The sequence below is a fragment of the Schistocerca gregaria genome, chromosome 2 (assembly GCF_023897955.1).
Source record: "Schistocerca gregaria isolate iqSchGreg1 chromosome 2, iqSchGreg1.2, whole genome shotgun sequence".
NCBI lineage: Eukaryota > Metazoa > Arthropoda > Insecta > Orthoptera > Acrididae > Schistocerca > Schistocerca gregaria.
Window position 1 is genome coordinate 1,044,732,018 of NC_064921.1, and position 13,650 is coordinate 1,044,745,667.

A 13,650-nucleotide genomic window follows, 5' to 3' on the forward strand; every position below is an offset into this window, starting at 1 on the left:
AGATATTTTCAAGGTCAGACCGCAATTTGCTGGTTATTCACGATAGATTAAAACTGAAGAAACTGCAAAAAGATTGGAATTTAAGGATATGGGACCTGGATGAAATGAAAGAACCAGAGGTTGTATAGTGTTTCAGAGGTAGCATTAGGGAACGATTGACAAGGACCGAGGAAAGGAATGTAGTAGAAGAAGAATGGGTAGCTTTGAGAGATGAAATGGTGAAGTCTGCAAAGGATCAAGTAGGCAAAAAGGCGAGAGCTAATAGAAATCTTTGGGTACCAGAAGAGATACTGAATATAACTGATGAAAGGATAAATATAAAAATGCAGTAAATGAAGCAGGCGAAAGGGAATAGAAACGTCTAAAAAATGATATCAACAAGAAGTGGAAAATGGCTAAGCAGGAATGGCTAGAGGACAAATGTAAGGATGCAGAAGCACATACCACTAGGGGTAAGATAGATGCCGCCTACAGAAAAATTAAAGAGAGCTTTGGAAATAAGAGAACCACCTGTGTGAATATGAAGAGCTCAGATGGAAAACCAGTACTAAGCAAAGAAGGGAAAGCAGAAAAATGGAAGGAGTATATAGAGGGTTTATACAAAGGGGATGTACTTGAGTGCAATAGTATGGAAATAGAAAAAGACGCAGATGAAAGTGGGGTGGGAGATTTGATATTGCGTGAAGAATTTGACAGAGCACTAAAAGACCTAAGTCGAAACAATGCCCCAGGAGTAGACAACATTCCGTTAGAGCTACTGATAGCCTAGGGAGAGCCACCCATGACAATATTCTTGCATCTTTTTTGCAAGATGTATGAAACATGCGAAATACCCTCAAACTTAAAAAAGTATATAATAATTCCAGTATCAAAGAAAGACGGTGCTGACAGGTGTGAAAATTACCGAACTATCTGTTTAATAAATCACGGCTGCAAAGTACGAACACGAATTCTATACACAAGAATTGAAAAACTGGTACAACCCAAATTGAGGGAAGATCAATTTGGATTCCGGAGAAATGTAGGAGCACGCAAGGCCATACAACTTTTCACAGAGCATAGTTAACGGAAAGGCAAACCTACGTTTATAGGATTTGTAGACTTAGAGGAAGCTTTTGACAATGTTGACTGGAATACTCTCTTTCAAATTGTAAAGGTGGCAGAGGTAAAATACAGGGAGAGAAAGGCTATTTACAATTTGCACAGAAACCAGATGGCAGTTATAAGAGTCGAGGGGCACGAAAGGGAAGCAGTGTTTGAGAAGGGAGTGAGACACGGTTGTAGCCTATCCTCGATGTTATTCAATTTGTATATTGAGCTGGCAATAAAGGAAGCAAAAGAAAAATTTTGAGTAGGTATTAAAGTCAAGGGGGAAGAAATAAAAACTTTGAGGTTTGCCATTGACGTTGCAATTTTGGCAGAGACAGCAAAGGACTTGGAAGAGCAGTTGAAAGGAATGAACAGTATCTTGAAATGAGGATATAAGATGAACATCAACAAAAGCAAAACGAGGATCATGGAAAGTAGTCAAAGTAAATCAGGTGATGCTGAGGGACCTAAGTTAGTAAATGAGACACTTAAAATAGTAGATGAGTTCTGCTATTTGGGCACCAAAATAATCAACTATGGTCGTAGTAGAGAGGATATAAAATGAAGACTGGCAATGGCAAGAAAATCGTTTCTGAAGAAGAGAACTTTGCTAACGTCGAGCATAGATTTGTCAGGAAGTCTCCCTGAAAGTATTTGTATGGAGAGCAGCCATGTATGGAAGTTCAACATGGACGATAAATAGTTTAGAAAAGAAGAGAATAGGAGCTTTTGAAATTTGGTGCTACAGAAGAATGCTGAAGATTCGATGGGTAGATCACGTAACTGATGAGGAGATACCGCATAGAGATGGGGAGGAGAGGAATTTGTGTCACTGTGTAGAAGAAGAGGGATCGGTTGGTAGGGCAAGTTCTGGGGCAATTTCGTTTTGGAGGGAAGCGTGGGGGGCAAAAATAGTAGAGGGAGATCCAGAGTTGGATACAGTAAGCAGATACAAAGGAATGCAGGATGGTATAGTCACTCAGAGATGAAGAGCCTTACACAAGATACAATAGCATGGAGAGCCGCATCAAACAAGTCTTTGGAATGAAAAATACAACAACAAGTACTACTACTCCTACTACTCGTCTCTACTTGAAGCACTGAGCCATTAAGTAATACGCTTTCGTTTGAAACTACGGCAGACTTAACGTATTTTCACTCCTCGGAAGACAGCGCACAGTTTGCATTTGCCCTGTCGCCTGACAGCCATCTAACTGCCAGCACGCTTTACTCAGGCGGGCAGCGAGCGTGGGCTCTCGTGCTCTCATGGTTGCCTCCTGAACAGGCCTGCACTAGATGTGGGTGTGGAAGAATTGCCTCAAAAACTGCTGTCACCTTCACTGGTCGCAGAGCTTAGCCATCTACAGTCCATCTGCGCGGAATTTTGATTAAGCGAGAAGGCAGTATACTGTTCCCCAAAACTAATTTTCAGTCTGCAGTTGAATGTACGCTGCTTTGAAACTTCCTGGAAGATTAAAGCTGTGTGCCAGACTGGGACTCGAACCTGGGACCAGCGTCTTACGCGCTCTACTGATTGAGCTATTCGAGCGCGGCTGCAAGCCCCTCCGTCACACTTCACCTCCGTCTTTCTTTGAGACATCACAGAGGAACTTACTAAACTAAGAGTCCTGGAAGAAAGGATATTACAAAGAAAAGTGACAGTCACTTTTTCAGAAGATATACAGGAAAACGTCTGTGAATTTTGGAGAGGAGATACTGGCAGAAGTGAGGCTGCGATTACGGGCCGTGCGTAGTGCTTGGATAGCTCATTCGGGACAGCACTTGCCCTTGTAAGGCAAAGGTTCAGATTCGAGTCTCAGCTCTGGACACAGGTTTAATCTACCAGGAACTGCCGGTGTCTGGCTCAGTGTCTCGTGAAGTTCTCCCTGGCCTTCCTGTGTGCAGTAGCTGCAGTACCATCCAAGATGTGCTGGGTCTGCTAGTTCCTTAATGCTGCTTTGGGATCCAGTATCATTACTACGTGACGACCGTGACCTGATGCATTTTCGTACAGCGCACAGTCCCAGAACGTACTCTGTCATTTTTTCATAAAGCGTCTTTTCAGTGCTTTTGTGTTCCCGGCACTCTGCTGCATGTCCCTACACGTGTTCCAAGTGCCAAATCACCAGGAAAATGTTCCAGACATTCATTGTTAGACAAAGTGTAGTCTTCGTGCCAAGCAGAGCTGCCCCCCCCCCCCCCTCCCTCACCAGGAGTTCTGACAAGTGTCATGCGTGAACGTCTTTGCTCCTCGAGATTTATTTTTATTTTTATTTATTTATTTACTGTTCCGTGGGACCAAATTAAGGAGAAGTCTCCATGGACATGGAACGAGTCAATACGTGAAATTGTAACACGACAGTAGAAACAGAATAAAATGAAATACGCGAAACGTATTCAGGCGACAATTCGTAAGTTTAAATAAAGAAAATCAACAATGTAACACTGGAATTTGCTTAATTTTTCAGCTCTTCCAGGAGCACCTCGACAGAATAGAAGGAGTGAGCCATAAGGAAACTCTTCAGTTTAGACTTAAAAGGGTTTGGGCTACTGCTAAGATTTTTGAGTTCTTGTGGTAGCTTATTGAAAATGGCTGCAGCAAAATAGTGCACTCCTTTCTGCACAAGAATCAAGGAAGTACATTCCACATGCAGATTTGATTTCTGCCTAGTATAAATATAATTGTCGATCTAGATTAGGTATGAACCCACTGCCATATAACTCCAAAGCGTACAACCGTCTTCTTTGATTTTAAATGTGCTACTGAAACATTGTTGACAATGCACATGGATAAGATCTCCAAAAGCCCTCTCATCAAAGTGTCACATACTCATCCATCTCAAAAGCAGTAAAAATCTGTATTCTGAAAAAGAAGAATGGAAAATGTCCATGTCTTCAGAAGAGGAAAGGCAGTGACTGGTGTATCTCATGCCATACTTCATTTGAAAGACCAGCCCTGGTTATCATTTGCAAAACGGAAAGACCTGTATACGATGTTGCTATTTCTTCCTGGAAGGCAGAGGGAGTTGTACAGCAAACTTTGTAACATCTGATCACAAGAATGGCTTTCTCTAAGAAACAGAAGTTAACACTGAGACTTTTTTCTTGACTTTAATTTTCTTATTCTCTTTTTAAAAAATTTTGCGTGAAGGAAGAAGAAAGGTAAGTGCTTTACGACCCGTCGCCAATGAGGTAATACCTCAAGGTGACAAAGTACCTTTTGTGGGGTCTTGCCCACTCGCTGCTAATAGGGTGCCTAAGGGATGCAGCATTTTCGGAATGCTATACAACAATTCAAAGAAATAACATTTGTATTTTTATTTCTATAAAGCAAATTAACAATACTTAACTTTGATTACAGCTAATGTCGCTAGCGAGAGACGACATGAAAACAGTAAAGTTCTTGCTATACACAAAGTTCAAGTAAGCACCTGATACGGATCACGACAATCTGATAGCGTAGCACAAATGTCCGTTGCTGACGCGGCCGATCTGAGCGACCTAGGCTTGTATTCACTTCTTGAAGGGGGCGCTCCTGGCAAGGCGCTGTCCAATTGCGCGCACGATGGCGACTGGGTGTCGTGTGATGTCCTTAGGTCAGTTGGGTTTAAGAAGTTCTAAGTTCTAGGGGACTGATGACTTCAGATGTTAAGTCCGATAGTGCTCAGAACCATTTGAACCAATTCCGCGCACCATTGGCCGACGTTTCCTCACTGCCTGCTCTGGTTTTCTGTTCATCTTTGTTCCGGCGCTTGTAGTTACGCCAAAAGACCTTTCACCTCCGGCATGTTAAATTTGCCGTTTTCAATGTATCTTTTCTCAGGATGTATTAACACTAAAACACACAAGCTTTTTCCCTTGCACTTATACTATCCGCTAACAAGCTGCCATTTAAAAAAATTTTTTTTTTTTAATTGTAATTTTTAAAGGTACTTTAGTAATGGCACTTTTTAGTGCAAATTCGTAAAATAAGAAAAGTGTCGGGGAACTTTATAATGGAGCTGTAAAGTTAAAAACATACACCTTCATGCACATGTACCAATACAATTGAGTGTTTGAATCTCATAGCTATGGGATAAATAGTTTCAGAGAAAAGACACATTGGGTTAGGAAGTTACGGGAAACTGAGTTTGTATTCAACTTACACTGTTTTTGAATTTTTACTACATTCCTGGCACGTACTCATTATCGTCGCACGTTCTGTATTTCTCTTGTTCCTCTGGATTTCAGCTTCGCCCTCTTGTGGAGATCTTCTGCTTTCAAATCAGGCTTCGTGACGCAATACCGGTCCATTTCTTTGAACATTTGCTGCAGGTTTCTGCTTGCTTGAATTCCTAGACTTTCTGTTCGGAAGGTGTGTCTGCCTGTTCTTGCTCCTGCACCCCTGCTTTCATCCCAACGTCTGTTGTCACTTTGTCTTATCCTCGGCTTCCATTCCATGTCAGATTGTCTTTCTGGTGGTTCCCTGTTTCAATTTATAAGCGTTCCGTTGTGTTTCTGCCATCTGACCTCCAATTCCAGACATCATTTGGACGTCATCTCTGCAGTCTGACCACCGCAGGCAACAGACTCCGCATGCGCTTTGGTGGCAAGCGAGAGGCCGCTCTGACTAGTAAAATAGTGGTTGGTCGATCGTCACCGGTGGTTTTACCTGGAGACTAAGTAGGTACGAAGAGAGAAAGAAACATACCGGGTGATCAAAAAGTCAGTATAAATTTGAAAACTGAATAAATCAAATAAATAGATACAGAGGTACAAATTGACACACATGTTTGGAACGACATTGGGGTTTATTAAAACAGAAAAAATTACAAAAGTTAAAAAATTGTCCGACAGATGGCACTTCAACTGATCAGAACAGCAATAATTAGCATAACAAAGTAACACAAAGCAAAGATGCTGTTCTTTACAGGAAATGCTCAATATCTCCACCATCATTCCTCAACAATAGCTGTAGTCGAGCAACAATGTCGTGAACAGCACTGTAAAGCATGTCCGGAGTTATGGTGAGGCATTGGGGTAGGATGTTGTCTTTCAGCATCCCTAGAGATGACGGTCGATCACGATACACTTGTGACTTCAGGTAACCCCAAAGCTAATAATCACACGGACTGAGGTCTGGGGACCTGGGAGGCCAAGCATGACGAAAGTGGCGGCTGAGCACACGATCATCACCAAACGACGCGCGCAAGAGATCTTTCACGCGTCTAGGAATGTGGGGTGGAGCACCATCCTGCATTTTGATTCTAATAAAACCCCATGTCATTTCAAGCATGTGTGTCAATTTTTACCTTTCTATCTACATTGTAATTCTGTCAGAGTCAGCAAAGGACTTGGAAGAGCAGTTGAACGGAATGGACAGTGTCTTGAAAGGAGGATATAAGATGAACATCAACAAAAGCAAAACGAGGATAATGGAATGTAGTCGAATTAAGTCGGGTGATGCTGAGGGAATTAGATTAGGAAATGAGACACTTAAAGTAGTAAAGGAGTTTTGCTATTTGGGGAGCAAAATAACTGATGATGGTCGAAGTAGAGAGGATATAAAATGTAGACCGGCAATGGCAAGGAAAGCGTTTCTGTAGAAGAGAAATTTGTTAACATTGAGTATAGATTTAAGTGTCAAGAAGTCTTTTCTGAAAGTATTTGTATGGAGTGTGGCCATGTATGGAAGTGAGACATGGACGATAAATAGTTTGGACAAGAAGAGAATAGAAGCTTTCGAAATGTGGTGCTACAGAAGAATGCTGAAGATTAGATGGGTAGATCACATAACTAATGAGGAGGTATTGAACAGAATTGGTGAGAAGAGGAGTTTGTGGCACAACTTGACTAGAAGAAGGGATCGGTTGGTAGGACATGTTCTGAGGCATCAAGAGATCACCAATATAGTACTGGAGGGCAGCATGGAGGGTAAAAATCGTAGAGGGAGACCAAGAGATAAATACACTAAGCAGATTCAGAAGGATGTAGGTTGCAGTAGGTAATGGGAGATGAAGAAGCTTGCACAGGATAGAGTAGCATGGAGAGCTGCATCAAACCAGTCTCAGCACTGAAGACCACAACAACAACAACAACAACAACATCTACATTATTCCGTGGTTTATTAAGTTTTCAAATTTGTATTGACTTTTTGATCACCTGGTATTTTGGCATGGTTGATTTTCTGTTGGCATTTTTCACCAGGACCTCCTACTTAGTAGGCAGTTCCGTTAACTACTGCGCCACCCGGACACAGTGTTTATCGCAAATGTGCGGTCTGGCTGACCCACATTCCCAACTAGCTCCACTTATACGGAGTCCCCGTCCACGTCCTCGACGCTGGCCGACTTTTGGATTCCTCCCAGGAGGTCGAACGTACATGTGCATCCGCACTGAAGGTTCTAGATTCATTGCTATCGATACGAATGAATTGTACAAATGCGTGGTGTCTGCTCTTTTAGGCATGACCGTGAGAACAGGTGCCACGCACTCACGTAAATATATACACGTGGTCCCATGCCTGTACCGCCACACTCACTTTTCCACAGTTGTAAGGCGGGATGCCGTGTGGTGTGCTGCAGGCGCTGGGGATCCCCTTCGTCCGCGCGTCCAGCCGCGACTTCCTGCTGCGCCTGGTGCGCGACGCGGTGGAGGCACGGCGCCGGTCCTCCAGCTCCAGCCGTCCGGACGTCTTGCAGCTGCTGATAGAGGCCCGCCACGAGGACGGAACAGGTGAGCACTCTGTGGCGCAACACCAGGTGGCTGCACTGTCGAACGTCACTAAACTGAACCTGTAACCCCCCTATTACTAATCGGCCTATCCTGCTTGCGATATAAAATGTGACCATGGGTCGCGTGTATGCGTAATGGATTTTTACTAAATAGATTAGAGTATCTGTACCGAAGAAATAATACCGATAAGTAGGAGGAAAGTGTACACTAATGAACGAAAAGGAAATAATTAACGGTCGCCAGCCCACTAGGGCAATTTACATCCAAAATCCCGTACAAGATGATGGGAAAGAAAAACATGTATTATTAAACATTGACGTTGCAACTGAAGGTTGCCACGGTTTTTCGACACGGATTTTAAGTGAGTAGGTAATAATAAAGAAAACTGAGAAGACACTCTTCCATTATGTTTGCCATTAAATTTTAAAAATAACAATCCAGTAATGATTTGAAAATATGCAATTAAACTGTATGTTAGTATTGAATTTCGTTACGTGAACAATGACTTTCAGTGACCTCAACGTAACGTCATCAAAGAAACTTAGAAAAAAGAAAACACTTTTTACTTTAAAGTTACCTATTTTGCAAATTGGATTTCAAATTATTGTCTCAACAACTGACCCATTTTTACTGACTTGAACAGAAGCAAATAATAGAAATCATACCACAGGAAACGGTCATATGCTCCAAGCTATATCTAAAATAAATAAAACTTCCGCCCTCTTAATTAGTGCATTTACTTAGATGTCGATTTTTTACATCTACATCTACATGACTACTCTGCAATTCACATTTAAGTCCTTGGCAGAGGGTTCATCGAACCACAATCATACTATCTCTCTACTATTCCACTCCCGAACAGCGCGCGGGAAAAACGAACACCTAAACCTTTCTGTTCTAGCTCTGATTTCTCTTATTTTATTTTGATGATCATTCCTACCTATGTAGGGTGATTGATTCTCAAACTTGAAAAGTGAAATTGCTTTACTTTGCTCATACACTGAAACCTCTGTTCTACAACAGTTAATTGATAGTAAACTGAGTCTAAAATTCTTAAGAGTGAAACTATTCATTAATAAATTCGCTGTAACTATTTAATTTGTTTCTCGGCATATTAGGGGGAAAATTAGGAACAAGGATCCTGCTTGGTAACAATGTCTGGGGGCAATGAGGACACAACCGCCCTGAGTTTAACTGATTATTATTTAAATAAATCTTATCAATCGAATCACATTCAGTTGTGCTGCTAGGTTAGCCGTTAATACTTCCTACCAATGAACAGACTCACTTCAGTGCTGTGCATGCGACGAAATTCGGAGCCGACGACGAACCTGTGTTGCTGGAATTGCTGTTGTTGTTGAAGAAGGTAGCATATTGTGGAGCCACGGCTAATGACAGGAACGGGCAATCGTAACTATAACAGCCTCTTCCGCTCGTCCACTGCTACTATTCATCTGGCCGGCGCGCGTACATCATGCCGCCGAAATGGTACTCTCTACTGCGAGAGCGTTAACACCAAAATACCGCACACTGCAAGCGCTGGAACCTCCGCGCAACAGGTCCCTACCCAATGATTTTACATTGTACAAGCACTGGCATTATCGTTGCTAGTCGATGCAAATAATTCTTTGGCTTTTTCCCAGAGCTCATAAGTTTCACAGTAAGACACAGATAAATACAATGAAATGTCAACAGACTTCTACATAAATTTACAGATACAGTGAAGCAATGTCCTTAGTTATTAAAACAAAGCATTTAAATTACAAATATTTAAATACAATTAAAAAAATTATGTATCGGTTGCAGGTGCCATGCATCGTGCATTTTTGATGTTATGACTATGCACACTACGTGACACACACTGGTGTACAAAAGTTAAGAACGAAAGTAACTTTCGCGTGATTTCTTACTGTCAACATAGCTCGTGAAATTTGGAGAATACATTTTTAAAAAAATCTGCAGCAGTGTACAAGATGTGCGAGGAAAGTAGTGAGACTGACAACAACGTGAGCGATCTGGCAGTGCTGTGATACTTGTGTAGACTGGTGTGTTCACCCGTTTCAGATACTCAGTCGGAGCCTCAGTTCCGTACATCCACTACTTGATTTTTGAGAGCACCATTAGTGAAGCTGTATTTTTGTTGTGTGTTACGAAAATAGAACGGCGGAATTTAGAGCGGCGTTATACAGTGAAGTTTTGTGTTATGCTTGAGGCATCAAAGAGTGTGGCCTTTGAAAAGTTCAAATAGGCCTTTGGGGAACATTCTTTATCAAGAGAACTGGTTTTTCGCTGGCACAAATCATTTTTGGATGCCCAAGAACATGGTGAAAATGAACCTCACTCAGGGATACGTTCAGTATCAAAGCCGTAGAATATGTGCGTGCTCTTGTGAGGATAGATCGATGTTTAACAGTAAGAATGATGGGTGACCTGTTAAACACTCTTACCACACATCAGTTTTTGACCGAAGATTCCACATGCGAAAGGTTTGTGCCAAAATGGTGCCGGTAAACATCACTCTTGAATAGAACTACAATAGAAGAAATCTGGGCATTGATCTTCTTCAGAGGACTGCCGATGACCACGAATGATACAGTCGTGTGATCTTGGATTTTTGAGCACGATTGTGTCTGTCTGTTTGTCTGTTTGAACACGCTTCTCCAAAACCAGTAGACGAATTTTATTAGTGTTGCAGGTAGCCTTAGCATAGCTTGGGGCACCGTATAAGATTTATTCAATCAAAATGTGTGCATGTATGTATGATCCACATTTGCTCCTAAACTATTGGGCAAATTTCAACCAAACTTGGTACAGATATCACATACTGTCTGGAAATAATCAGTGTGGAGTAAGAACCACCTTCCTGTACTCTTCCACGACCGAAATGTGTGTATCTGACGGTAAACAAAGGAGTAAAGTGATTCGATAACCTGGTGATTCTATTTGCATGTGATGTAAGTCGAATCACTGATGTAGCGATTCAGGCTTCACTGACACTTCGTGGAAATTACGAGGCACGCTTTTAAAGTAATTACTGTTTTAAATTAAAATAAAAACAAAAACAGTATTAAGAACGTTTTTTATGAGAGCTTGCACCTTAATCAACTTTCCATCATATTAAGCCCCTTAAGATTGGTAGCGTTTAAGAAACAGGTGAAATCGCCACCATCACATGCATCAAAGCTGTACAGGACCAAAGCTTCAAACACAGAACAAGCTTCACAAAATTTACAGACAGGTGGCACACACGAGTTCCTTTCCTTAGGTTAACTGACTACATTGGCAATAAAGAGAAACATAATATTACTCTGCGGAATGGCAAAGACAGCGGGTCCATACGACGGGTTAAACGCTAGGAAAAAGAGAGGTTTTATACAATAAGCGGCATGGATTGTTCAGTCAATTTTACTACTAACACATTGCCTTGATCGCTACTTTTCAAGATAATTAGTACACGTTTACGTTTTCGCCTTGGAATTTTAGTTACGTGAGTATTGTCGTTTATACTGCTGTTTATTGGCCATTACAAGTGCTCTGAATAGCACTGTTTACAACTATCTGAACCTTTGACGCGACAGTCGCAGATTCGAATCCTCCCTCGGGCATGGATGTGTGTGACGTCCTCAGGTTAGTTAGGTTTCAGTAGTTCTGCGTTATAGAGGACTGATGACCTCAGAAGTGCTCAGAGCCATTTGAACCATTTTTTGAACCTTTGATCTTGCAAGAAAAATTACGTCCCTCGCCTCTGTCCACAAACAGCACTCACCGACACCGAGATGGCGGCGCAGGTGATGTTCTTCCTGCTGGCCGGCTTCGACTCGACCACAAACCTGCTGTGCTTCACGACGTACCTGCTGGCCCTCCACCCTGACGTCCAGGCGCGCCTGCAGAAGGAACTCGACGAGTGCAGGTCTGCGGCGAGCGGGGAGATCAGCCACGATGACCTCATGCGCTGCGACTACCTGGACTGGGTCATTGCAGGCAAGTTGAGCTACAGTATACACTCGTTTCCTCTTTGCCACCTAGACATTTCATGTGCGGATTAGTGGTCATTCAGCCCATTATATTTTGACATCTTCTTATTAGATCACTTACTTGTCTGTCTGTCTGCTGGTTACAACTTCACAGTTGATTTTAGACTGACCTTCAAATGAGCCAGTTTGGAACTGGATGAAAATGTAATATTACCTCGCTTTTCTGTTGGTATGTCTGGTAAGGTCGGGGTGAAGGCGAAAAATGTTGGTAACGCCTGACATCCTGGCTGTCCTGCAGGGCCAGTATGCTGTGCGGGTAGTATTGCAATGCTTTCGAAGCAGTATGTGAGTGGGTAGGCACAGGTCGCAGAGAGGGGAAGAGGAGACTGACAGAGAGAGGGGGAGGAGGGTATGTGCGCAATATGTATGAAATACACGTAGGCAGTTGAAGCTAGGAGTAAAAAGCCAGTACATACAGAAATAATTATTTAAATAGAAAATATAACTTCACCAAAATGTTCAAAATCCTTGAGAAATTTCACTCACACAAGACTAAAAAGCAGAAAATAAATATTGAAATGGAGATAATTTTTGATGTAACACGATTCTAAATTGGACTAAAGAGTATAAAATAATTCCCTTTTTTCCTATACAGAATCCTAACTGCATGCAGGATATCCCTTTAGATTTGAACTTGTGAATTTTTAAATAGATATAGCAATATTTGTTATATTCATAAAGAAAAATGCAAGAGGCAACGGAAATAACAATCATGTAGGGAAAATTCGACGACTGAAGACCTAAGAACGATCACCATTGCGATGGATGGATTTAATTAGGCACCTGACCTGGATGGGCTTGCAGCAAGCAAGTCGCCACAGCCGACACAGAGCTTTAAGGAGGCAAGTCGTCAAGCAGCTTACCACGTGATTCCACTACACTTTTGCGTAGGATGGGATCAGAGATAGGCAGATAACGAAACATTGGGGCAAGTGCATCAGACGATAGGAGATGAACTATTCGTGCATCATTTATGTATTGCGTGCGCTCCACACTTTTCGTTATAAATCTTACAAGTACTGTCGTAGCTATTAAAAAGTCACAATCAGAATTTTGCAGAACTATCTCTATGCGGTTAGGAATCTGTATGAGGCTAGAAGAAATTATTTTATACTTTTTAGTCCGATTTTAAAAAAGTGTTATATTAAAAATTTGTTTCGTAAATAATTTGTTTCTGCTGGGCCGTGTAGAGGCGGGAATCTCATAACTAGAGCTCACGAACAGTGTCGACAGCTAAGAAAAGCCATGACAAAAAATAAAAACACCTACAGCCGTCCTTATGATTTTATTTTACTTTGTCGCTACCAGTTTCGACTCTTCATTACGTCATCTTCAGGCTGTTACGATGAGGTATAGGTTGATACGATCCCCATGCATAACCCATCAGTTGCCAGCATTAGTGGACTCGCAGATAATGTGTCAGCACTCCAACCATCAACTGTCAACTTGTCAGTTGAAATCGGAAATTGACACTAAATAAAGAAAAGTGTGTTGTGGGGAAGGCAAACCAAAGACTGCGTTTCATTGGCGGAACACTTACAAAATGTAACAGATCTGCTAAAGAGACTACGTACATTATGCTTTTCCGTCCCCTTTTGGAGTACTGCTGCACCATCTGGGATCCTTGCCAGATAGGATTAACCAAGTACTTTGAGAATGTTCAAAGAAGAGCAACACGTTTCGTATTATCGCACATTATGATACATGATTTGCAGTGGACATCATTAAAACAAAGGCGTTTTTAGTTGCAGTGGAATCTTTTCAGTCACAAACTTTCTCCTCCAAATATACATAGGGAGAAACGATGAAAATA

The 13,650-nt window shown here is 41.8% G+C and overlaps 1 protein-coding gene across 1 annotated transcript in view; it reads left to right on the plus strand.

Annotated features, from left to right (window-relative positions):
• LOC126335566 (cytochrome P450 9e2-like) overlaps nt 1–13,650 on the plus strand; it is a 147,854-nt gene that overhangs the window by 105,442 nt on the left and 28,762 nt on the right. The window contains exons 5-6 of the mRNA XM_049998993.1: nt 7,653–7,803; nt 11,563–11,784. Coding sequence (XP_049854950.1) covers nt 7,653–7,803; nt 11,563–11,784 — 373 coding nt within the window. The remainder of the gene's footprint in view (nt 1–7,652; nt 7,804–11,562; nt 11,785–13,650) is intronic.